The sequence below is a fragment of the Cyprinus carpio genome, chromosome B2 (genome assembly GCF_018340385.1).
Source record: "Cyprinus carpio isolate SPL01 chromosome B2, ASM1834038v1, whole genome shotgun sequence".
Classification (NCBI taxonomy): Eukaryota; Metazoa; Chordata; class Actinopteri; order Cypriniformes; family Cyprinidae; genus Cyprinus; species Cyprinus carpio.
The window spans coordinates 13,013,795-13,041,163 of record NC_056598.1 but is presented as its reverse complement, the minus strand read 5'-3'; the positions used below and the strand labels follow the sequence as shown (position 1 = coordinate 13,041,163).

At 40.0% G+C, this 27,369-nt stretch overlaps 1 protein-coding gene across 1 annotated transcript; it reads right to left on the bottom strand.

Moving 5' to 3' along the window:
• Positions 1 to 169: 169 nt before the first annotated feature.
• vipr1a (vasoactive intestinal peptide receptor 1a) lies at positions 170 to 27,369 on the bottom strand. Its single transcript, XM_042718098.1, has 13 exons — positions 27,020 to 27,369; positions 24,575 to 24,662; positions 18,044 to 18,148; positions 11,368 to 11,471; positions 10,059 to 10,156; positions 9,161 to 9,293; positions 7,262 to 7,415; positions 6,779 to 6,839; positions 2,229 to 2,295; positions 2,045 to 2,136; positions 1,825 to 1,954; positions 1,019 to 1,060; positions 170 to 346 (listed from the first exon to the last, which is right to left on the bottom strand). The coding sequence occupies exons 1-13, from the start codon at positions 27,071 to 27,073 to the stop codon at positions 170 to 172; spliced, it is 1,305 nt and encodes a 434-aa protein (XP_042574032.1). The 5' UTR covers positions 27,074 to 27,369.

Sequence of the window (27,369 nt, the reverse complement as noted above, 5' to 3'; positions counted from 1 at the left end):
CGGTGGGAAAGCTATTTGCGGGTGAATTGCAAGCCTTTCTGTGTGTAGTCGAGCACAGACTCATTGTTGAAACCGAATATTTTAATGTTGTAGCCTTGTCATAGACGGAGCATCACTCAGTGCTCAGACGGCAGTCACACAGGTTTAGTGTGCAAAGTACATCATAGGGTCAGACGGCGGAGAAGTCATCTTGACAGGCGGAAGTGCGGCGGTTTGTCATCATAGTGATTTGGGAGCTGAAGTTGAGGCCGTTGCTTGCCATCGAGGGCTGCTGGTATTTGGTGTCAGCTCCCAGAAATCTCTGCATGTGCCACCGCCTCCACTTCCGTTTGATCTCAGACTGGACCTAGAGAGTGTGTGTATGAAGTCAGTAAAATTATTTTTGTTAGATAAGGCTTTTAGGATCATGAGAAGCAAATTCAGTCATGTGTTTCCAAACTTTTTACTGGCATGTACAGTTCTTTCTAATACATAAAAAACATTAAAAGTGCCCCTATTATGGGTTATGAAAGGTTCATATTTTGGTTTTGGGAGTCCCCAACAACAGGTTGCATGCAAGGTCAAAAACAATTTCACTGTCTTATAATATGTGATAAAATAGCAGTTTCCCCGGTAATGCTGTACACAAAGTAGCGTTTGTAAGCGCAGTGCTGCTTTGTGTACAGCATTACCGGGGAAACTGCTTTTTTATCGCTCCGAAAACGCCATCTAGTGGCAAAGAATGAATTAGCATTTTCATTCAGAACAACTCAAAAAGACCGAAAAGTGGGCAGGCAATATGCTAATGTTTCATATTGACGTCAACATGAAACGGCTTGGGATTCGTTTTAAAAATGACTTGTTTCAATGATTCAAAGTCGACTCTTTCTTTTGAGAGACAATAACTTTATACACGGTGCACTTTCAGATTTTAAACTTTACAGGATGTTTTCATTCAATTAGAACTGAGTTACACACTGTATGAAAGGTAATTTTCAAAATTCCTTAATAGGGGCACTTTAAATTTTGATAATATTACCTCTCCATTTAGAAAACAGTACAGGACAGCAACACAAAATCCCTGAAGAAAATAAAGAGAACAATCAATTCAATTGCAATTGTTCCAATTATAATTTAGCAACAAACACACTTTCAAACTAATGTAAATAATTCAATAATACAAAATAAATAATTTTTATTTTAAATCTAATTTCAGTATTTTCTGATCATAATATTTAGATATATTGATGCTGTTCTTATCATAAACTGTTTTTAATTATAGCTTATGTCAAACATGAATAAAATTAACCACCTTAGTCTACAAAAAGCCATGTTCGTATTTCAATTTCAACTCGTTTGAATTTAGAGAAAGATGGATGGTAAGTCTTTAAAGTATTTAAAGGGGTAGTAGGAAAAAAAAAATTCTGTCATCATTGACTCAACCTCATGTTGTTCCAAACCTGTTTCTGTCTTCTGCTGCACACAAAAGAAGATATTTTGATAATGTCTTTATTCTTTTCAATACTCAAACTGTATTAAAAAATACAGATTTGGAACATCACGATCCTGAGTAAATGATGGCAGAATTTTAATTTTTGGGTGAACTAAGGCCATTTTTGTATATCCTCGTTCAACCTTTTCATCTGGCTGCATGACAAACATGGAGGGAATAAATATCACTGGGCATGTCTGGGGTTGCGGCGTGCTGGCAGATCCCACGGTAAATCTATTGCTGTGGCCAATCTTAGTATTCTATTGGCATTTAGAGAATCCAAACCAGATAAGCAATGCTTATAGAACAGTACAACTGTGGGTAAAAACATATTTCAGTCTCCTGCTTCCTACCTGAAAGGACCCCAGGATCAAGTCAAACACCAGACGCACATAAGACTCAATGTGGTGAGGCATGAAGGCAAAGATTATGTAGTTTATCCCAAACAAGGGAATCAAAAGTAGAGTTGATTTTGCCAGTCTCCTGCATATCAAAAGAAATGGCTTATGTTGGAATATGTTTGTGTTTATATTGTGCATGTAATACAGCGATGTCTATGGTCTAAAAACTCACGAGTACTGGTGTGAATCATTTCTTCCAATATCCCGGCAGCTGATTTTCTGACGAAGTATCCGGATGATACAAATGAAGAGAATGAAGTTCATCTAGAAAAACAGCAATAATAGATTAGGCCTCGTTTTAAAGTATTTCATGCACCACCTGCCATATTTGTAATTTCTGCTGTAAGGTCACTCACCAGTATTGTTATCAATGTAGGGGTTTTTATAATCCACCACAGATCATCGTCAATAAAATCCCAACATCTATTAAAAGAAAATAACAGAAAGAAATGATAAATTTCTTGCATAGATTATTTAAGCAATAATATATGAACCGTTTAAGACAGACTGTTTGAGCTCCGTTTGAGCTTCTTTAGAAGCCATAAAATCACAAATGATGTTTGTTTGTTTCACGGTGTCTGTTCTGTGTCTCCCTGGGTGGCCACTAGAGGTCTCACTTCCCCTTATTGTCACCCCCTTCAGAACTACATTTCCCACTAGCCTTATCTGTTCATCACTGTTTATTGGGTTCAGCTGTCACCACTTACCTTGTTTGCACCTGTCTTTAAATACCCTGGTTGTTTCTGTCATGATTACGGAGTCCTTGTTGAATGTCACCCTGCTTTTTCCTGGTTCCCTCGTGAGTGTTTGTGTTTCGTGTTTTGGACGGGTTTATGTTTGGTTTTGACCCCTGCCTGGCTGGATTTATGATTTTGGATTGCCCCTAATAAAGACTTACTGCAATTGGATCTACCTGTCTGTGTGCGTATCGTGACATAAGGACTCCGTCAATCCTAGATCCAGCAGTATGTTTTTTTTGAGGTTTCTCCCCCGGCCATCGAGCGGGAGAGAGAAGGAGTGGGTTTGAGGGAACCCGCCTGGTCGTTTTTCGTGGGACCCGGGGAGGTCGCAGAGGAGTGAAGGCGCGAGAGGAAGTTCAACATCGCTCTCAACCACGGGGCCCCTTCGACCCGGGGCTTGTGTGGGATGGATCAGCGCCACAGCACAAGGCGGTCGTCAGCCCCACGCCACGAGGCCAGATGGCCGCCAGCCCAGCGCCACCGCCCAAGATGGCCGCGGAGACATTGTTTAGTTACTTTTCCAGGATGTGCCAGATCCCAGAGTTTCCCAGGAGTAGTCACATCACGGCTGCTGAGCCAGCACCACAGTCCAGGAGGGTCGCCAACCCAGCGCCACAGCACAAGATGGCCGCCAGCTCAGCGTGCCTAGCACCACAGCACAAGATGGCCGCCAACCCAGCGCCACAGCACAAGATGGCCGCCAGCCCAGCGCCACAGCACAAGATGGCCGCCAGCCCAGCGCCACAGCCCAAGATGGCCGCAGAGACAGTGTTGAGTTACTTTTCCAGGATGTGCCAGATCCCGGAGATTCCCAGGAGTGTTCACATCACGGCCGCTGAGCCAGCGCCAATGCCCAGGATGGCCACCAGTTCAGCACCACAGCGCAAGATGGCCGCCAGCCCAGCGCCATTGCACAGGATGGCTGCCAGCTCAGCGTGCCCAGCACCACAGCACGGGATGGCCGCCGGCCCAGCACCACAGCACAAGATGGTTGACTCAACGCCTGAGTCTTCCGTCAGGGAGCCACCGGCACGCCATCATAGAGGCCGCAGGAGGAGGAGACAGGCGTCAGCTGTTCCTCGAAGCCCGGAGGATGTTCCCGAGCAGGCCGCTGCCGTCCAGGAGGACGTTCCCGAGCGGGCCGCTGCCGTCCAGGAGGACGTTCCCGAGCGGGCCGCTGCCGTCCAGGAGGACGTTCCCGAGCGGGCCGCTGCCGTCCAGGAGGACGTTCCCGAGCAGGCCGCTGTCGTCCAGGTGGACGTGCCCGAGGTTCCCGAGGCGGGGCTCGAGGTGGTTCTGGATGCCGAGGCGGTGCCCGAGGCTGTGCCCGATGCCGAGGCGGTGCCCGTTGCCGAGGCGGTGCCCGAGGCGGTTCCCGATGCGGAGGCGGTGCCTGATGCGGTGGCCGAGGTGGTTCCCGATGCAATGTCCGATGCCGAGGCGGTGCCCGATGCCGAGGCGGTGCCCGATGCGGTGGCCGAGGTGGTTCCCGATGCAATGCCTGTTGCCGAGGCGGTGCCCGATGCCGAGGCGGTGCCCGAGGCGGTGCCCGATGCCGAGGCTGTGCCCGATGCCGAGGCGGTGCCCGAGGCGGTTCACGATGCAATGTCCGATGCCGAGGCGGTGCCCGATGCCGAGGCGGTGCCTGATGCGGTGGCCGAGGCGGTTCCCGAGGCAATGTACGATGCCGAGGCTGTGCCCGATGCCGAGGCGGTGACCGATGCCGTTCCGGAGGTCGAGGCGGTGCCCGATGCCGAGGCGGTGCCCGAGGCGGTGCCCGATGCCGAGGCGGTGCCCGATGCGGTGGCCGAGGTGGTTCCCGATGCAATGCCTGTTGCCGAGGCGGTGCCCGATGCCGAGGCGGTGCCCGATGCCGAGGAGGTGCCCGATGCCGAGGCGGTGCCCGATGCCGAGGCGGTGCCAGAGGCGGTTCCCGATGCAATGTCCGATGCCGAGGCGGTGCCCGATGCCGAGGCGGTGCCCGATGCGGTGGCCGAGGCGGTTCCCGAGGCAATGTACGATGCCGAGGCTGTGCCCGATGCCGAGGCAGTGACCGATGCTGTTCCGCAGGTCGAGGCGGTGCCCGAGGCTGTGCCCGATGCCGAGGCTGTGCCCGATGCCGAAGCGGTGCCCGATGCTGTTCCGGAGGCCGAGGCGGTGCCCGATGCTGTTCCGGAGGCCGAGGCGGTGCCCGATGCTGTTCCGGAGGCCGAGGCGGTGTCCGAGTTGGTTCCAGAGACCGAGGCGGTGCCCGATGCGCAGGCCGAGGTCGTTCCCGAGGCGGTGCCCGATGCGCAGGCCGAGGTCGTTCCCGAGGCGGTGGCCGATGCGCAGGCAGAGGTCGTTCCCGAGGCGGTGCCCGATGCGCAGGCAGAGGTCGTTCCCGAGGCGGTGTCCTTGTCCAAGGCCGTTGCCGAGGCGGTGCCCTATGCCGAGGCGGTGCCCGATGCCGAGGCCATTCCCGAGGTGGTGCCCGATGCAGAGGTCGTTCCCGAGGCGGTGTCCTTGTCCAAGGCCGTTCCCGAGGCGGTGCCCGAGGCCGTTCCTGAGGCCGTTCCTGAGGCCGTTTCCGAGGCGGTGCCCGAGTCCGAGGCCATTCCTGAGGCCGTTCCTGAGGCCATTCCCGAGGCGGTGCCCGATGCTGTTCCGGAGGCCGATGCGGGGCCCGAGATGGTTCCGGAGGCGATACCCGTGTCCAAGGCCGTTCCCGAGGCGGTGCCCTTGGCTGAGGCCGTTCCCGATGCCGTTCCCAATGCCGTGACCTGGCCATCGCCACAGCCTGCTCCTTACTGGCTCCCCGATTGGCAGGTTCTGTTCGGGCCACTCAAATGGCGAATTCCTCCCTGGCCGTCTGCACAACGAGAATGGACCGATCCACCGTGGCCACCTGAACTGCCTGGTCCCTCGTGGTCCCCTGAACTTTCGGGTCCACCGTGGCCACCTGAACTGCCTGGTCCCTCGTGGTCCCCTGAACTTTCGGGTCCACCGTGGCCCCCTGATCTGACCAAGCCACCTGGGCTACCAGCGGAGCCATCGCTGCCGGTCCCAGTTCCCCTACACGGGCCTGGCCCGCCATCCCTCCCCCTGTTCTGCCTCCACCAGTCCACCTCCCTCCTGGTCTCTTTGTTTTGTGTTTTTGTTCTGAGGAGCATCTGGAAGCTGCTCCTTAGAGGGGGGGTAGTGTCACGGTGTCTGTTCTGTGTCTCCCTGGGTGGCCACTAGAGGTCTCACTTCCCCTTATTGTCACCCCCTTCAGAACTACATTTCCCACTAGCCTTATCTGTTCATCACTGTTTATTGGGTTCAGCTGTCACCACTTACCTTGTTTGCACCTGTCTTTAAATACCCTGGTTGTTTCTGTCATGATTACGGAGTCCTTGTTGAATGTCACCCTGCTTTTTCCTGGTTCCCTCGTGAGTGTTTGTGTTTCGTGTTTTGGACGGTTTATGTTTGGTTTTGACCCCTGCCTGGCTGGATTTATGATTTTGGATTGCCCCTAATAAAGACTTACTGCAATTGGATCTACCTGTCTGTGTGCGTATCGTGACAGTTTGTTTGGACTACTTAACAGTCAAATGTCTGGGTGAGAATCCTGAAGAGTGATCTGCCAATCAGTCACTGTTACTATGGAAAGTAAACTACTGGCCACTTAAAGTCGTGACTTCATTCAGAGATGATTGATTTAGAACTCTTTGTTAAATAATTGTTTAAAATCCCTGTGTAGAAAATGACTGGGAAAAATATTTCCAGAGCCAAGGCTGTTGAAAAAGTTGACTTTCACTGTTTGAACAAGCCACATGAAGACTTTATGCAAAACCAAACAAAGAAATAAACAAGAAAAACGTGGCAATGAAAATGAAATGATCCACATAAATTCTTTTCAGATGTCTCCACCTATGAGCTCTGCTCTAAATATAGCCTACTGACCTCCATGATGGCATGTCATTTATCATCAAGGAACAGCCTTCATGAAATTTACAGCGTCAGCTATACTGTAGCTATTGGCAAAAGGTGTGTAGAAGACAGAAATGCAATGTCATATCCTCTACTCTGTTTTAATTGTTGCTCTTAGGGAACATTGGCTACAACAAGCAAAATGAATTTTTATGGCTCCCAATAAAATATTGCAAAGTATCAATGTGCCATTCAAAGTTGTGTTTACTCACCCAATATCATATAAATAAGCTTTTGTGATGCTCCAGATTGTTATGAAGACAGCTGGAACTCCTGTAACACAAACACACATATTGACTAGGAATATTGTCAATATTTGAATACATACAGCTCTGACATGTTTACATCTCTGTCAGAAGACATTTTTCCAGGGATTCCTTATTTAACTGGCCTACGTGATCATTAGGAATTCAAAAAAGCAAGTGGATTGCCAATTAGCCATATACCTTATTTGACCCTGAGATCTGAGCCTGCTTATCCTAAATTTAAGAAAAGTGACACGTGAAACGTTTGCCAACACAATACAGTGACGTCATTGGAAATGTTAACTGTTAAATCTTGAGTGTGTACATGCACACATGCTATTGACTTTAGAGATCAATCTGTCATTTGCATTTGACACGCGTTTCTCTCCTGCCATGAAGAATTATGAGGCCGAGGGCCAATACATCTTATGCCACTGAGCACATACGCACCCCAGCCAATGAGAATGTACCACCAGAAGTACTTCCTCTCAGAGAAGAAGGATACGGCCAGGAGAGCATGCAGATACAGCCCCTCCACCAGTAACCAGAAGAAACTGGCCATCACGCCATACTGGAAGAAAACCATGGCAGCCTTGCAGCCCACCTGTAAAATGCAGAGAGGATTTTGTTTAGAGCTATTATGCACTTGTGTATATTATAACAGGAACTGCGGTCTTGCATGTTTACCATGTACTTAAACAAAGGGAATGCCTTTGCGCTGGTGTGTTGCATGCGCTAGGCACTAGAAAACATTGTGCGATACTTATAAAGAGGGACATTAAAAAGAGTGTAAACACATATAAAGAACCTCTGTATGCAGTTCTATTAATGTTTGACTCTTGTAGTGCACTGACTATTCAGAAATGTCTTTATTATCACCTAGAAGTGTTTCTTAATTATTGCCACCATCACACAGCACTAAACAATCTTTAAAGGAATGATCTCTAATAAATAGCATATCCATTTTAATTATTGACAATATCTAACTAAGCCTAAATAATTTACAGGCTGTTGAAATGTCAAACATGTTTTTGTGACCTTGCAAAAGGGGTTTACAGAGGGGATACGTGCCATCATGAGTGTTTGAGCACCCTGTTGTTGTGACAGATGTGACATATTCTGTTGGCCGACAGCTGCATCCAGACGGCCCAAAACACTCAGACCCAGATGAATAGTGTTTATACAGGAAAACACACAGAGAACACATTACTTAACCTTTACACACACAGGCCATCCAAAGCGTTGGATGCATTGGACTTGCTTTAATTAACAAAATGTCATTGTTTTACAATTATTAAAAAAAACTTGAACACTGCATATGATATTAATAACTATGAAAATGGTACTAAACATGAGCATGATGTTGGGTAAATACAATGTCGGCCATGTCTGGATGAGGGAGGTCATTTACAAACTTTTCAAAGATCTTAAAGGACTGCTCAAATGCTGCTATGCCTGGCCACAAAATCAGATCAAAGAGCACTTTGCCAAACACCATTTAAAGAGCAAACATTGTGACAAAACATTAGAGCAGTTTACTAATGACAGTTTATCAACTGCGGATATGATGCTTTTTGTTTCTTTTGAGGGGAAAAAAATTACATTTGCATGATGAGGTTACATTCAATAGTAATAAAGTAAAGTGCAACCAAATACAGTGTAAAAAGGTTTTGTCAGGTAAAACCTAAAGAACGTGCTTTATGTGATTTTATTCCAGTAAATATGATGTAATTTCACGAATCTAAGGTTACACCAACCAAAGTCATTTTTAAATGTTAGTTCAAGTAAAACTGCCTGTTAATATGTTTTACAGTGTACCAGGAAATATAATCGTAAATATAACTTGATTTTATTATATGTCTGTCTGGAATACTTCATTCTAATTGGTCAGCGGCAGATGTCAGTGGTTTGGTTTTTTTAACAGTCAAGTTCTGGAAGTAAAAATCCCATTTGTTTTCTTCATAGGGGAATTGATTTTTAATGATAAATTTATACAGTTAAAGACTGTGTGCTACGAGGTTGTTGATATGCTTCTTTTGAAGCCAACAGCCCACATTGTACTGCATTAACCCAATGTGTGTGTTTGTGTGTGTGTGTGTGTGTGAGTGAGTAGTATTACACTATTAAGATTACTGTTATATTGTTGCAGCATTTGTCTTGTTGCTAGGAAGACTGTTTTGGACATTGCAATGGACTATGGTTTCTCAGTGAAGGCTTTAAGGTAATATAAAGTATAGGTTAGATTAAGTAAGTAGACATGTAATAATTGGCATAAATGTACAGTCAGCCAGTCATTATCACAATTATACCCACTGACTGTACAAATATCCTTACTTAAAAACCACTTACAAATCCATAGTGGCAGTCTTCAGGTTCCTCCACCTCATACAGGACTACATCCTTCATAATTACAGCCACAGCCTTCAGTATAAAGGACATGAACAGGTGAATATGGATGTAGTTCCTTGTGCAGTGGAGTTTTCTTAGCAGCAAAGATAAAAAGAGACACATTAAGTTGTTTTAGCATAATAAATGACACGCAAAAATGCAATAAACCTCGTGCTGATTCCTGCATAATAGACTATGCATATACTGTATATAGACAATGCATTATAATCACATGTGCGCAACAAGGCAATTCATTACATTTCCATACATATTGCTATCTACACTCATTCATATATGCTATCCTTCAAAGAGGCATAGGACGCTTGTATGCTGTGTGGGATATATAAAGACTCTCAAGATCTGTGTTCCTGTTTAATTAAGTGTGATGCAAGCCAAAAGAGGAAGCTTTTCAATACACTTGAGATGTGGCTCGACCTCTGAGGTCACTGAGGGGAACATCCACTGTGAGTAATTTACCACTGAGAAGCTTGTCCACGGCAAATCTGCATTTTAGAGGTTACAAACTACTCAGCTATTTTGTTTGAGAGGTTGTGCAATAACGGATTCTGTGTATAACCATATCAAATGCCTGAATCTGTGCTCTTTCGCAATGCACATTGTTAAATGTGATATAAAACGGGCCATTTTGAACAAGGTCATCTGGCTTGACACCATGTGCTGCTAGGTTACAGCAGAATCAATCACATAAAAAGTGGGCATACACTGAGGACAACAAAACTATCAAATGGGAGTTATTTGGGAGTTTCTTCTATGTGAGAAAAGCAAAAACTATAAAGAGCCAAGGACCTGTCCTATAACACAAATCAATGGTATGTTTTGAGTTGTATGGAGGATTTACCTGAAAAAGCACAGAATGATGATGGCGATGATGAGGGATATAAGAGACACAGTGTGACCAATAGTGTATCCAATTCTCACAGAGCCCAGGAATTCACCCTACAAGGAAAGAAAGAGTGAATGACTTGACTAATGACTAAACTTAGAAACACACTAATGATGATTATGTAGACCTGGAATCAGAACTACAAAATCAGTCTTGATTTGTTTTGAATATTTTAATTATGTTTACTTTGATTAGATTTACAATTTTACACAGTAGGTGGTGCCAAGAGACTCTCTTTATTGATGTATTCAACCGATTCATTTAAAACACGGATTCATCCAGAGCCTAAACAAGTGACGCAACTGATACTGGTAGGTCATGTTATATAATGACAACATGACAAATGTAGTATGTTTACATTATAAGTAGTATGTCTGGATACTGTACACATATAGAACATACTTTTTTTAAACCGTGGCCAAGTAACTAATTATTCAAAAGAAAGACCTTCTCAGAAAGTGTGCCATTTCGGACACAGCCACTGTCTTTATGAGTGAGTCATTGAATTATTTACTCAACCGATTAGAGCAGCTTCTGCTTTGTAACAGATTTGTAATATTAAGATAATATTAACTTAATATTGCGTCTAAATTGTGAGTAGCTCAATTTTTAATTTTAGTCTTAAAATATCCGCAAGGCTGTTATTACGGAAGAACAACAGTATGCTGTTGCTCATGTTATATTGCTTAAATTATTTCAGTAAACTGAGGTTAAGAAACAGATTGACTAAACAGGGCAAATTAGCCTAAGACGGCAATAGCATAATAGTGCTGATGGGAGTACAAAGTGCAAATTAAAGAACACAGATGTAGCCAGATAATAATTTCCATAATGACTAATGCAGTCTACCAAAAGCAGTGCAAATTAGCAATTATCACAGCCAAGACAAGAGCAGAATGGGTTAATACATGGCGACCAGTAAACTGACAAGCGCACACCATAATAAATCGTGCTGCATAATTTATTAATACTCTCCTCCTGTAAATTTTGGATCTGAAATAGAAACTCCTACAAATGCACATTGATTAAGGTCGGCCACAAAAACAACTGTCTATGCCTTTTCATTGCTAATTTTTCCCTGTCTTTAGTAAATTCTAACAGAAGTTATTAAATGCCAAAAGAGATTTAGTGCTGGCACAAACTGTTAGTAATTCTAGGCCTAAGTGTCTTAACCTTATTTGATTGCTGGATTAGTTGTGAAAATATATGCTATTATTGTTTAGAACTCATTGGGTGCCAATCCAAACAAAGCAAGAATACACACGTTTCCATCATCTGTGATATTGGGGTCATAGCCACAGTTATATGCAGCGACAACTGGGTTTATTTCTGTCCAGCCATTGGCAGTACAGCTCTTCGATATGTTTCCTGCAAAAAGCAAAAGCACAATGAATACGTAGGTCAAAACAGAGAGAAATAAAGAGTGTTAAACCACAGCCTCATTCTTCCAATAATCACTGCTACTCAGACACACTTAAAACACACAGCCAAAGAGGAGGCTGGCGGTTACTGCAAAACAAGCAAGCACTTCATAGGTCTCAAGTGGCCAATTAATTAATCAATAGGAAGTTACTTATATCTACATTCACTGAAAAACTTTTTGCATATTGCAACAACATTTTGTGATCTAATTTATTTTAGCAGAATTATCTGACATTTTTTTGGAATGTTTTCCTTGCAATTTGTGAAAGCAGATTTCAGCGACTGATTATACTGTGCTAAGCGCTCATTGGCTTGAGAATCCTCTCAGGCCTGGAGGACTTCAAACCGAATGGGGCTGATTTCTGCACCCAGCCTGTTTTTGTGAAGTAAAGAGTAGACAAGCTCATCATCAGGTAATCATTCTCTGCAAAGTGGAGGAGGAAAAATAACAGATCTAGTCCTGCCTGTGTTATCGCTGCCTGAAATACCAGCTGGGAAATCTTTTTTCTCACTGGACACATAATGATCCTTTAGATCCTCCTCTCACTTTTCTGCATTACATGTAATGTCCATGTCACACTTATCAAATTCATGACCTTTCTGCCATACACTTGAGGCCAGATTTTTTTGAGGGTTGATGTCACAACAGAAGATGAATAGGAAGGAATGGAATTTAAAAAAAAAACACCTTCCAAAATTTTCCCAGTATTACGAGGCAAGGATTATTAATTTGTCTCTAACTTAACAAAGTATTAAAATGTCATGCAGATGTCTCACTCTGCATTTTGGAAATATTCTGTTTACTATCAATGAAATTAAATGAAATGCTATTTTAAAGTACGTTTAGTGACTGGTTGTATTTTTATCTAAAGAATTCCCAGAGGATGATTTGCCTCACAATTAGAGAGATGAGTCATGAATTAAACATCAACTTCTTCACCCCTGAATTCTTTGGGGAACGTAAGGGCATCAGAGAAGGTAGGCGTAAACCTCTAGAGAACACAACAGGCTCTACTTATGGACAGTGAAACACAACAGCATACAGGAATTGATGTAAATACTGTACATTAATTAGACCAGAATGCTTGTCCCAAAATCCGCTAGCAACTAACTACAAAAGCATCTAAATAAGTAGCATTTTGTACAGTGGAATTTAAATACGAATAAGGAATCAGATTTTTCATCTTCTTTTTTTTTAACCATACCTATAGCTTCAGTGATTAATTGACAGATAGCAATAAAGCAATAAAACTGCATCAAAGATTTCGAAATGAATGTGTACATGAATGAGCACCAACAGAACCCCATTCCATCTGTCCACCACAACCTTTAAACATGTTTGCATGAACGGAGAAGCTTATTTTGATCATTTCTGAAGTTAAATACCAGGCCCACATCCAATTAAAACGGCTCTGTGGGACGCAAGACAGAAAATACATCACTCAAAACATAGACAAAATTTTGGAATGTTTAATATGCGTTTTGCAAAGTTGTGGCGGTGATCATCTCGCTCAGATGGGACGGCTTGAAAACCTCATTATCACTGTGCCAGCAGTATGTGTAGCTGATGATGTTTACTTCTGAGAGCGAAAAATCTACATTTAGACAAAGTGAGGATTGAGGACATTCAGAGATCCTGCAACTGGAATACATAAAACATGATGTAGTGCTAACTAACAAACAGATTATAGTCAATAATTAATAATGATAATGTATGAAGATGTGGACCGAACATGGGACCTAATCAACATGCTGTTATGTTATTTCAGAGCATGCCTTTGAATAGGTCTTCTGCATCTAAGCATGCAGAGATACTCGCTGGGTTAAAGCTCACCCTTGTGAGAATTTACGCAAGATTCCCTCCAGCCTGAAGGGACAGGATGGGGGTTCTGGTTCTGGTAAAGTTTTGGTTCTTGAACAAGTGTTGATAGCAGCATGACTTGTATAAACATGAATCAGACTGGGCTTTTGTTAAAGCTCTTTGAGCGAAATGTTATTACAGCAGCTTTCTGCAATGAAGCTGGGTGTGTAGGTGTGTCCTTCTCTTTCAAACACAAGCTGCTTGACGTATTATGACAGCGGCTTTAAAAGTGGAACTGCTGTCTGTGAGAAGTCGCAAGAATGTGGATAATTAAAGCAGTATTCGGGGTTCAATACAAGTTAAGCTCAATCAACAGCATTTGTGGAACTTCTCCAGAAATAATGTAGTTTCCTCCCTTGTTTTGTTAAAAAAGAAGGTTACAATGAAGCACTTACAATAGAAGTGAATGGGGACAATTTTTGGATGGCAGAAATAAAAAAGAAGAAATGTGAAGCTGAATTTAATTCTTTTATTAAAAGTAGTGTATTATCTGAGCTGTAAAGCTCGGTTTGGGGTTTTAAGGTTTATAGTCTTGTGTTGTCATGTGATGAAGTCATAAAAGAAAGAAAACAATCATTTTACAATAAAATAATTTCAGCACATAGGATTTATGTCTCTAGGGTTTATGCTCAGGGTTTTTATTTTTAACTGAACCTAAAACTATAAAAACGATTAAACTGTTTTTGACATTTGAAATAAAGCTGAAATATAAATATTAGTTGAAATACTTTTTATTTTTAATTAAAATTTTGAATTGAATTAAAAACTACAATAATTAAATTAATAATTTTAATGAAAACTGAAATAAATAGAAATATTATACAGAAGTATATAATAGATAATATATATTATATTTACAAAACTATATAGCAATATTATTGAATAAATATTATTGAATGAATAAAATGACAAAAGCACATAAAAAAATAACTAAAACCTTAAAATCTGAATAAAAATTATTCTAATTCAATATATCAATAAATATTTTATAAATAAAATCAGATTGCCCCCATTCACTTCTATTGTGACTCACTGTAGGCCAGATTCAGCCTTTTTTTTTTTTATCAACAGGACAAATATTTCAGAACCTGGAACTTTCCTTTAAGGTGTGTTTACCTTTGCTTGCAAGCATGAAAAGTAACACTGAACAGTTCTGGCTTGGTAAACTTTACTTTCTGAACATTTACATGAGGTGTGATCATGAGGTCACTGCGCTATTGACAGTGTGTTTGACTGAAGCATGAAAGTGAAGTCTGAGTTATGAGCAAAGAAACCACTCTGAACAGTTGAGAAGATTAATGATGGCATGTTTGCTGTAAAGCTCCTGGGTAAAAAGTTCACATGTGTTAGGACACTACAAGCTCCACCCAAAATAAATTTATGACATGTCCCTGGATCTGTGTGCTGCCAAGTTTCGTAACGCTTGTTTTCCTTTCCATGCTCCTATAAAAATGAATTGCTTCTTGATTAGTTCATAACACAAGACCTGGTAGATTCTTTTGAATCTATAATCTGATACTACCACTGGACAGATTAAGCTTCAAGGAATGAATTTTACTCCTGCTGGATAATACAGGAACAGCTGGAAGACCAGGAGACAGATTTAATCTTCAGGCTTTATTACACAAAGCATCACTGCTATTAGTAAAGAGCCATAAACTGCTATTTCTACACAAAAAATGTATTCAATATTTTGCTTGATAGGTGTATTTAAACCATATTTTTCTCAAATAAATGGCACTTTGTTTGATATTTTGTTGGATAATGTCATTTTAAGGGCCGCTATACATCTGGCTGGGCTACAAACAGACAAAAATGAGACTCTATACAATATAGAAAGCTTTGATGGACAAAATTGTGCAGGCCATTAAAAGAAGTGAATACAGCAAACTGGCTTTCCAAAAGCAATCCAATCCAACTTACTGTTGCATGACTTTTGCATAGTGCTGTTGAAATCAGCATAATCGCAGCGATCACTAATGCAGCGTAAACACTAGTGTGTACTGTGGGAACCCTGATAAAACAATTCTAGCTAAAATCATCAACATTCACTGTTGAATATCTTTTAAACACTCTTTCTGGGCAATAAACATGAAGCGTTTCTTGGAATTGGTGCTAAGGAAAACAAATGTTTCCTTTGGTCCAGAAAGCCTCAATCTGTTCGCTATAAATTAATGAGGATTTTTGTGTCCACTGGGTCCGTGCATGTTCTTTGTTCTTTTCTCTGGTTCATAAATTGTTCCATCAACACGTTTGTTATATATGTCTTTGTCTCCCCTAAAATCCAACTCAACATTCCCAGTGAGTTAGTTATCAGTTTTTTCCCATCACATGATCAAGTCAGCCCACCCCCAATCTAATATATGCAGGTCTTTTCCCAATCACATCTGGCCTGTATCACAGCTCACCAAAGGCTATCTCCTGCATGAACTCCACAAGCACATGAGGAAGATAAATCCACTGCATTTCACCCTGTAGCATCTAAATCCCTCAATCCATGTTTTGGATTTCTTCCAGAAAGCACTCTCTCAGAGTTTCACAGGAAAGGCATGCCCCTTTCAGCAAGACACAGATATGACCTGGAAGCCATTAGATGTGTGTAAACAGTTCAAAGGATGAAAATTATGGTCATAAATCAAAGCTGACATTCTGACAGAAAGCACAAGTGAGTGGAAGGACATGCAAATAAATCAATACAAATTCTGTACTGTCCATATGGAGATCATACAAAGAAAAAATGCAGACACTTTCTATAAAAGAAAGTCAATGTGTCACAGCTACTTTTTGGAGCTCAGCCGAAAGTGCTGTATTTACCACAATGATATGTCATTACAGAAATGGACCCTACATTACATGGATGCCACTGCTGCTTTTAAAGTAGGATCACTTTGAAAACCTTATTGATCCACACAGTCATTTTCACCTACAATTTCATGATTATTGAGCAACCCAACCTCATGAAATACTTTCATTGGCGTTCTTGTGTCAAACTGCCGTAGTCAGTCCTCAGTTCCTACCGACATTTTATTTCAACTTCTAAAGTCAAAAATGACTCCTTTTACTCCTCTGTGTATTTGAGGGGGAAATGGGAAATTAAAAAGGTAGAGTCAAATCAAATGAAAATTATTACAGAAAATATGAAAATAAAAGCTGATACATTAACTTTATGACAAAAGGCCATTTTTTCAATTCTCTAGATGGTTACATACACTAAAATAAACCAGGAAAAGGCTTCATTTTAATGACATCTGGCATGATATGAGTGCTCATGTTTAAACCTGTCCATCAAAGGTCTGTATGATTGACAGGTCCATTGGACAGTCTAACAGAACAGAGAGGTCAGCTGTGATCCAGACGACTGCAAGCTAGTAATATTATACTGAAAGCAGTTTAGTTATTAGGCAGTCAGCAAATAGTACATCAGCAAGTCAAAGACACAAATGGACATTCATTCATAAAGCAACGTATGTATGAATGAAACAACCCCCACTTTATATGAATATATAAATAATAAATAAATATATATATATAATATTTTGAAATATTATTACAATTTAAAATAACTGTTTTTTATGTTATATATTGTAATGTAATATAATATTATATATTTAAAAATGCAATTTATTCCTGTGATGGCAAAGCTGATTTTCAGCACCATTACTCCAGTCTTCAGTGTCACCAGAAATCATTCTAATATGCACATTTGATGCTCAGTTATTACTGGTACCCACTTATTAATAGATTAGTAGTGAGTCTTATCATTATTAATGCTGAAAACATTTGTGCTGCTTAAGATTTTTGTGGAAACTGTGATACATTTTTTCAGGATTTTCAGGAATTTTGATGAATAGGAAATAACAGGATTTGTTTGAAATAGAAATCTTGTGTAACATTATAATTGTCTTTTACTTTTGATCAAACATTACAATATGTGTGTGTGTGTGTGAGTGTGTGTGTGTGTGTGTGTGTGTGTGTGTGTGTGTGTGTGTGTGTGTGTGTGTGTGTGTGTGTGTGTGTGTGTGTGTGTGTGTGTGTGTGTGTGTGTGGTAATAGAATAAAACCCATATTAAAGCAGATTTACATTAAAACAACTTTTTTAAAGGTAAAATATAGATATATATTTATATGTGCACAAATGGGCATCCATAACAAGCACAGCTTCAGTTGCTAAATATAAAGCTAATCCTGATTAGTCAAACACAACCACAAACAGTATTAAAAATTACCCATGGCTTTTCTCATTTGAATAAATTACAGCGGTCATGAATTCTCAGCAAATAACCGGCCCATGAGGCTCTTCCCAGAGAAAGTCTCATGAATACAGTTCGCGTGTCAATGTTTCTGCTAAATTACCGCAGCAAGTCCCAATAGCACAGACAACCTTTCTCTTTTCTCCAGAGTTATCAAAGACTAATCAGAAGACTAACGCAGAAGAAGGCTTTGTGAACAATGTGACGTTGGTTATGATGCTAATTCAATAGTGAGGACATTTGCTTTCTCTGAAATGAAGTCCCCACAGAGACTGTTGAACATAGTGACTTTAAAATACTTTATCAAGAATATTAAAAGTGGAGAACAGTGAAAACACAAGGAGAAAAACTGGTTTATTAGAAAACATTTAGCATCTTCTCATGTATTGAAGAGGTTATTGACGTACCTCTCTGATCACTGACATGGCTGAAGTATTTCGGACAGGGGATGGTGACCAACTCCCCAATCCTTGCTGATGGCCAGCATGCTACATCCCATTCACCTGTGCAACCTAAAAAGTGAAGGAAAACTGATTAGGAGATAAAATACTGATAAGATATCTGAAAAGATATAGGCATCTAATCATGCTTTAATTGGTGATAAAATCTAGACTGTCTCTTTAATCAGTTGATACAGGCCTATACAAATATGTTGGCCCTTGACACATCAAACGTTCATTACATCCTCTAAAGGCCAATTCACACAGTACCGACAGACACAGACAGATAGCAACAGACATGTTTGTCTGATTTTGTAGGATACAATAAATAAAAAAATAAAGTTGTGATGTATCATAAGTAGTGATCGATCTCTTCTTTCGTATTATGACAAACATCCAAAAGAAACAGACAATAGAAAAAGAAAAACAATCCATCTATCCATCAGCTGTTGACTGGATTAAGGCATATCTGATATATTGAGCTTGAAGTCAATTGTAAGAAAGGCTCTGGTTTAAGCATACCAAATATTTGGAGTCCAGCATACAGTGGGGGAAATATTTATTTGATCCCCTGCTGATTTTGTAAGTTTGCCCACTTATGAAGAAATGAAGGGTCTGTAATTTTTATGATAGGTTTATTTTAACATATAGAGACAGAATACCAATCAAAAAATCCAGAAAAAAAAACCACATTATACAAACGTTAGAAATGGATTTGCATTTTAGTGAGTGAAATAAGTATTTGATCCCCAAGCAAAGCATGGCTTAGTCCTTGGTGCAGAGACCCTTGTTGGGAAGCAAAGAGGTAAGACATTTTTTGTAGTTGGTCACCAGGTTTGCACACAACTCAGGAGGGATTTTGATTTCAAGTTTATTTGTATAGCGCCCTTTACGATACAAATCGTTGCAAAGCAACTTTACAGACAATTAAGTTTCTACAATATTTAGTAGTAGCTTATCAGTGGTGACTTTCAGTTTATGTGCATATGGCAGAATCAGTTAAAGAAGTAATCAGACAGATGATGAACACTATTAACAGCAATTATTATATGATGCAATCAAACTTATAGCAAAATTTGGTAGTTCTGTATGCTGTTTCAGGGTTAGCATCATCTGAGGTTCTCTGAGGGGTTGCCATCATCTCTTCTCAGGTGTTCTGGATCCAGACTGAAGCTTGTGTAAATCCTAGTTCCAATCCCATGGCAGAAACAGAGAAACAAATAGAGATATAATTAGCATAGCTGCTGTTCCAACCAAGTAAAATTAATTTGTTTAACCCAAGCTAAAGAATAATAATGCGCATTTGATCAGATATAACTGCAGTACAAAATTATGAGATGCATTATTTGAATGATTGGCCAAAGAGGTGTGTTTTTAATTTAGATTTAAACAGAGAGAGTGTGTCTGAACCCCGAACATTATCAGGGAGGCTATTCCAGAGTTTGGGAGTCAAATGTGAAAAAGCTCTACCTCCTTTAGTGGACTTTGCTATCCTAGGTCCAGAGTTTTGTGACCTTAGGGAGCGTGGTGGATTGTAGCGTGGTACAAGACTAGTTAGGTACGCAGGAGCTAAACCATTAAGGGCCTTATAAGTAGGTAATAATATTTTGTAACTGATATGGAACTTAACAGGTAGCCAGTGCAAAGACTGTAAAATTGGGGTAATATGATCATATTTTCTTGACCTGGTAAGGACTCTAGCCGCTGCATTTTGGACTACCTGTAGCTTGTTTATTGAGGATGCAGGACAACCAGCTAGCAGTGCATTACAATAGTCCAGTCTAGAGGTCATGAATGCGTGAAATAGCTTTACTGCATCAGAAACAGGTAACATGTTTCGTAGCTTGGCAATGTTTCTAAAATGGAAGAATGCTGTTTTTGTAACATGGGAAATATGATTTTCAAAAGACAAGTTGCAGTCTAATATAACACCCAGATTTTTGACTGTAGAGGAAGTAACGGTACATCAGTCTAGTTGCAAATTGTAATCCACAAGATTCTGTGTACTGTTTTATGGTCCAATAAGTAATATCTCTGTCTTATCCATATTTAATAGGAGAAAATTATTGGTCACACACATTTATCACACTCTATTAGCTTAGATAATTAAGAAGTTTCATCTGGTCTTGTTGAGATATATAGGTTTTAGGATGTGACCTAAAGATAACGACGAGTTAATAATATTGAGAAGTGGTTCTTCTGCTACAGGTAGCAGCTCTTTCAGTAATTTAGTGGGTACAGGATCTAATAAACATGTTGTTGGTTTTGATGGAGTGATAAGTTTATTTAGCTCTTCCTGTCCTATAGTTGTAAAGCACTGCAGTTTATCTTTGGGTGCGATGAATGAAGCTGAAGTATTAGAAACTGTGGAATCTACATTTGTTATTATATTTCTGATGTTATCTATTTTATCAGTGAAGAAATTCATAAAGTCATTACTATTTAACTGTGAGGGAATATTTAGATCGGGTGGCGTCTGGTTATTTGTTAATCTAGCTACTGTGCTAAATAAAAACTTTGGATTGTTTTGGTTATTTTCTCTGAGTTTGTGGATTTGCTCGGCCCTGGCAGTTTTTAGAGCCTGTCTATAGCTGGACATAATGTTTTTCCACACAATTCTAAAAACTTCCAAGTTAGTTTTTCTCCATTTGCGCTTAAGACTATGAGTTTCTTTCTTGAGAGAGAGGGTATTACTGTTATACCATGGCACAGTATGTTTTTTCTCTAACCTTTTTCAATTTGATGGGGGCATCAACTTCTAATATATTAGAGAAGATAGTGCCCATATTGCTAGTCATTTTGTCTAGTTCATGTGTATTTATGGGTGCACAGAATAGAGATAAATCAGGCAAGTTATTTGTGAATCTGTCTTTGGTGGTTGGAACAATAGTTCTGCCCAGATGATAACGTGGAGCCACTCCTCTTTACAGATCCTCTCTAAATCCTTAAGGTTTCTTTGCTGTCGTTTGGCAACTCGAAGTTTCAGCTCCCTTCATAGATTTTCTATAGGATTGAGTTCTGAAGACTGGCTAGGCCAGTCCATTGACCTTAATGTGCTTCTTCTTGAGCCACTCCTTTGTTGCCTTGGCAGTATGTTTCGAGTCATTGTCATGTTAGAAGACCCATGACCCATCTTCAGTGTTCTGGCTGAGGTTCTCATCCAAGATTTTACAGTACATGGCCCCCGTCCATTTGCCCCTCAATGAAGTGAAGTCGTCCTGTACCCTTAGCAGAAAAACAGCCCCAATGCATAATGTTTCCACCTCCATGCTTGACTGTAGGGATGGTGTTCTTGGGGTTATAGTCATCATTCTCTCCCTCCAAACATGGCGAGTCAAGTTAATGCCAAGGAGCTCAATTTTTAGTCTCATCTGACCACAGCACTTTCTCCCAAGCCTTCTCTGAATCATTAAAATATTCATTGGCAAACTTTAAATGGGCTTGTATGTGTTGTTTATTTGGCTTGGTGAGCTTGTGGGTGTTGTGGGTTTTGAGTCCTTTGCAGCGGAGTGTGTCACCAGTGTTTTGCTTGGTGACTAAGGTCCCAACTGCCCTAAGATCATTAACAAGCTCCTCCCGTGTAGTTCGGGGGTGATCCCTCACCTTTCTCATGATCATCCTTACCCCATGAGGCAAGATCTTGCACGGAGCTCTAGACAGAGGCCGATTGATGGTTGTTTTGTATTTCTTCCATTTCCGAATAATAGCACCAACAGTTGTCTCCTTCTCACCAAGCTTCTTACTGATGGTCTTGCAGCCCTTTCCAGCCTTGTGCAGATCTACAATCTTGTCTTTGACATCGTTTGACAGCTCTTTGGTCTTGCCCATGATGGTGGGATAGGTTGGAATGGAAGATACAGATTGTATGGACAGGTGTCTTATACACCTAACGAGCTGACATTAGGAGTAACTTCTTAAAGTGTCAGGACTAATCTGTGTTCCACATGGGCACATAACCAATCTGTGTGAGCCAGAATTCTTCTGTGGGAAACAAATACTTATTTCACTCATTGAAATGCAAATCAATTTCTAACCTTTATATAATGTGTTTTATTCTGGATTTTTTGGTTTATATTCTGTCTCTATCCATTAAAATAAACAGCATAAAAATTACAGACCCTTCATTTCTTTGTAAGTGGGCAAACTTACAAAATCAGCAGGGGATCAAATAAATATTTCCCCCACTGTATGTCACTGTATGATTCAAAACAAACTTTAATAAAAGAAACATTTGTATGAATGTATCATTCACAATGAGAACAGTAACATGCATTTAGATAATAGAATTTTCCTTTCATACCTATTTTAAAGTGGTTTACACCATATGATTTTGTGAACTAACTTAATTCCAAGTCTTGTTTTAAAATTTTAAAATCCAACTGATACAAAAGATTTTATAACACACTGGGCTACATGACAAAGAAAAACCAATCATACACAATGCCATGGGAGAGCGCTTTATCAAAGTTCATCTCACGGTCTGAGAAACCAATCTGCATATTGGTCTACGATATATTACTCAGGGGAGATTTGTGATTGAGGTTTAAATAACAGGAAACACAAATGACAACACACAACCTTGAAACACTAGCCCATAGATAATCAGACCTTAAACTCACAGATAACCAGCTTTTGTAATTGTTTTGTCAGAACAAAATCAATATTAGATTAGGCTGGAATAGGCAGTGTTTTGGTTTAACGAGGTACAGTAGATGCCTAATACGCAGGCAGTGAATCTCTTAAAATCCACTTATAATTTACTCATTCTAGCTTTTTTCACACACACAAATCACACAAATCCCTATGAATGATTCCAGTAATTAAGGTGCCCCAATATGGGATGTGTTATTAGAATTTGCAATTAAATATGTGTTATCATAATTCATTTGTGGTTATTGTCTGCCTTGCCAGTAATGAGAAGTCAAGATAAAATCATAATATGGAAGTGAATAAAGCTACTTATATAATTTCAGTTATTTTTTAAATAAGCATAATTAGTTGGAAATGGCTCTACAAGACTTAAGCATTGTAACAGTGTGTGAATCTGAACTGAACTGAATTCTGTGGGTAGGCTAGCACATGGATGTGCTCTCAGAACATCTGATGCACTACCTAACCAATGATGGAAAATAATCATAAAAAAACCTGAATCTATGTGCCACAAGCAAAACTGAGGTAGTGCACTGAAACACTACTGATTTATTAATACAGATAACGACAGTAAAAACACTGATGTGAAGATCACACTTCACAGAATGACATTTCAGCCTAATTATCCATCATGCCAGTGTAACCTCTTCCGAAACCTAATCAGATAAACAAACGCAAAACAACAATTATCTGCCCAATTCACAGTATACAGTAACAAGAAAAGAGGCTTGAGCTGACTGCAGCCTGTGGGAAGAAATGAGGGGAAAATATTGCAGATATGCAGATAAGCAGCTATATATTTTTGCACATTTAATCAGATCTTAAAGCACTCAAAATGTCGCTCTTGCAGTATTAGCCCAACCTCATAATCCACATTTTTACGCTGCTCTATGGTTACAGTACTCCTGTATGGAGTTATGCTGCTATTTCTATCTGATGAAGAGACCACATTTAAACGTTAAACAAAAACTGTTAAATTATTTAAGATTATAACGAAGTAGACATATAATTTATGGTGAGAAACTGTAAAAAGTCTGTTAAAAATAATCTATATAAATATTTTTGTTTCTTTTATATTTCTGTTAGTGATGTGGATTTTGGGTTGTATTTCTGCTATTTAGTTAAAATTTGTTAAGTTAGCCTATTTTCATTTTATGTGCATTATGATTTTTTTTTGTCTTTGTATGTATGACTCTGTGCACAGTCTACATACAAGTACTTGTCATGTTTTATGGATAGCTGACTTACAATGAACTCTAATTCATCATGTGACTATCTATTATACCACCTGTATTATTATTGTGGTTATCAGTGCATGTTAAGGAAAAACAAAGCCCCTTTAGGCAAGACGTTTCACTCAGTGGCCATCTTTGAAATTCCTCTTGGGCAGCTATTACAGTCATGCAAATACAGCTCCTTCAGTAGCATGTTTAGGCAGGCACCATGCAAACTATGGCAGCCGCAGTGATATGAACACTTTACCAATTAGCGACTGGCTCTTTTATTTAGATGAGGAGACTTTCTGCCATATTGCACATTGCACTTTCTCCTATTCATAATCTTTGCGTATCCAATGTTTTTGGTAAAAAGCTGATTTTGGTATATTAACATCATATCACCTGAGATGAAACATGGTTGTAAAATACACAAGACACCAATATGTCATGCTGAATTACCTTAAACAATGCCACTGTATTTTCAAAGTGAATATCTGGCATCCACAGCTGTTGCTTTTTTACCATGTATTTAACAGGATATTTCTACAGTGTATATCACCAATGTACAGAAATCATTGTGTCTTTATATGCATACAGTTGTCATATAGTGACTTATATGCACTGTACATACCTGATGTGATGTTTTCCAGCTTGGACAAACATTCTCTTTTCTCTGCTTCCAGCTCCCACATGACCTCACACATCTGGACAGACAGCGTCTGTTTAAATCAATAACACAACCACAAGATTCTGACAAGAGGTATGTTTTACTTGCAATAAAACATATCTTCATTTTTGAAGTTTCAGAGAAAATTACATCACATTTCTGAATAGCAATAGACCTTTGATCACATTACAAGCTGAACATAATTACTTTTTGAAGAGAACGAAGTGAACTATTGTGCATGTGACACTGCCTCTCCCTTTTCCTGAGTGTCATGGAGATTTGATGAAGGGTAGGACAATTCATGTTGTTCCTCCGAAATTTAACAAGCGTAGCATAAGTACCTACACTGTACAGAGCTCTTAATAATGTCTCCTTTCACCTCTGTCAATCCCTAAAGGACTAACCTCCGGACATATATATGGTGGAAAAATTCACGACATAAATTATTTGTCTTAAAGCTGTCTCTCCGCAGCTGTATCCAATTTTCCTTAAAATGTAGGCTGTATTATATAAGAAAACGCTCTCAGGGATTCCTCCATAGAGCACCAGAGCACAGTGAGATTCAAGGCAGGTACTATGGCAGATGAGGCCATTGAGAGGTGGCATCAATCAAAATTTCACTTCAGAGCAATGGTTACTCCCAAACCTGTCCATATGCTTACAGAAAGTACGACCATGGGTCAAATGTTACTCTGGTACCTGAACAGTCAGTATGTGTGATCTACAGCAGTGTTTTACAACTTGTTTTGCACGGCAAGAGCCCCATAAATAAGGCTCATGAGCACCTTCTTCAACAAGTGTCCTCTTTAACTTGTATTATGCTGAATATCATTTGTTATTATGATCAATATTATTAAAATCACTTCTAAACAAAACAAAGTCTAAATCTTTCTACGTACTGACAGATGTACTGGAATGATCTTCAAACATTTTGAGATATGTGCCATTCATTGTATCTTTTATCTCAAGTGCAATGTTATACGTTATATCAGCAAAAACACAAGTTCTCTGTATTATGTGCCCATATACTGTACTGCGTGGGGTGACAAATTCAGAAGGAAATTCAGTTGCATGGCAAGCTGTACTTTATAGAGACATGAGTCACTATCTGCAGTGAGAAAGAAGCTGTGATCAAGGACAGTGCTGACATGGACACAGGGATGAACAGAGAAGAAAATGAGGGTCGTTACCATGGCGTCACAATCAGTGAAGAAAATCATTATTTTCACTATTTCAAATAGCATGATTAAAAATATGACAACCAGTTTAGATGGTAAACACATGCTGTACATAAAGGAATCTTTCCATGGTAACACTGTGAATGCCTGCTGTTCACTGTAAAAAATGAATCATGGGTCTTATAATTTTCATTAAAAAAACTAAGATGATAATTAATAATATTGTGTATATTTCATTAAAGAAATTGTGATTCAGTGTTGTATAGAAAATATTGAGGACTTTTTACTAATAAAACCAAGAGATGTGTTTTCCTCATTTTTCTATAGGAAACTTCAAACAAAATCACAGACTTTTGAGAATCAACTTAAAATAAATGAGCACATTTCACTAATTATATTAAATTCATTGTGTCATAGATTAATTTAGGAGATTTCACATGATTTATTCAGGTAGATTCCATTAAAAAAAAATCAAGCCTGAAAAACTACTCAAAAAAATATTATGTGTAATATTGTTACCATAATTTTTTTAAGTAAATAGCTTGTTCCATTTTTTTTACAGTGTAGCAATATCAGTCAGGAGAACTGATATTATACTGACTGATTTCCCAGCTTAACCTGCAGGAACGACTAGATTTCTCACATTAGCAACACATATTTTACAAAATGTTATGTGTAATGCATCATAAATATAGGCCTAATGATGAAAATATAAGGTAAAGCATCATTTTAACAGTTTGGCACGTTTTAAGATGTTATGAAATCCTAAATAAGTATATACGTTTTAGGCAATCTGGCGAGCTAAGGAAATTTGAATTAATTCAATAAACAACTCTATACTCATTTTGATGGAAATGCTGTTTAGAGAAGATGCTTTCTTTTTAAATCTGGACCTTAAATGGCAATTCAAACTGTTTCAAGCTAAATGCACCGACCACTGAAACTTACTTGCATGATAGCCTCTCCTCAAAGGCACATAATCTAACTAGTTATTATTTAAATGTATAAATAAGCTTTATTAATACCGCTGAATAGGCTATGTTTCATCAAAATGTCAGAGAACATTTCAGTGCATAAGAGAAGCTCAGCAGCAGCAGTTGCTTTGAGACAGAAGAGCAAAAGAGCAACAGGACCTGATCATTTGTTTGAGGACTAGCTGTGTTAAAAAGCCTTCTTGAGAGCTTTTCTTTCGTCGATGACTAATTACATGGAAAACTGGGTTGATACTCACAGGTCCTAACGAGCAGGTTAGGTATAAAATCAGCATTAGTTTAGGCATCTCCATTTTAGCCGATTCAGCAGTTTCCTGAGAGCGCTTCGCGAAAGGACCGATGCACAGAGACAAGTTGACGGCTGAAAAGTAACTGACAAAGAATCCGAGACGTCAGCCAACTATGCGCTCCGGTGCGCGCGGGTTCACCAGCAGTCCTTCGCCGCCAAACCTGTCCTTGTTTCTCCCTTATACGAATAACACTTCATTCATAAACGACTCCGGAATGATGCGAAGCCATTCACAACAGGCGTTTGCCTGAACCACGTAGACACATGAACGCGCACTTCCAAAGTAGGTGTGTGTGTGGT

Excerpts from the sequence above, each read along its gene's own strand:
- vipr1a (XM_042718098.1), bottom strand. The coding sequence starts at position 27,073 with ATGGAGATGCCTAAACTAATGCTGATTTTATACCTAACCTGCTCGTTA. Across the intron at positions 2,296-6,778 it reads GCTTATTTATATGATATTGG|ATGTTGGGATTTTATTGACG; the intron begins GTGAGTAAACAC and ends TTCTTTTAATAG. Across the intron at positions 1,955-2,044 it reads AATGATTCACACCAGTACTC|GAGACTGGCAAAATCAACTC; the intron begins GTGAGTTTTTAG and ends TTTGATATGCAG.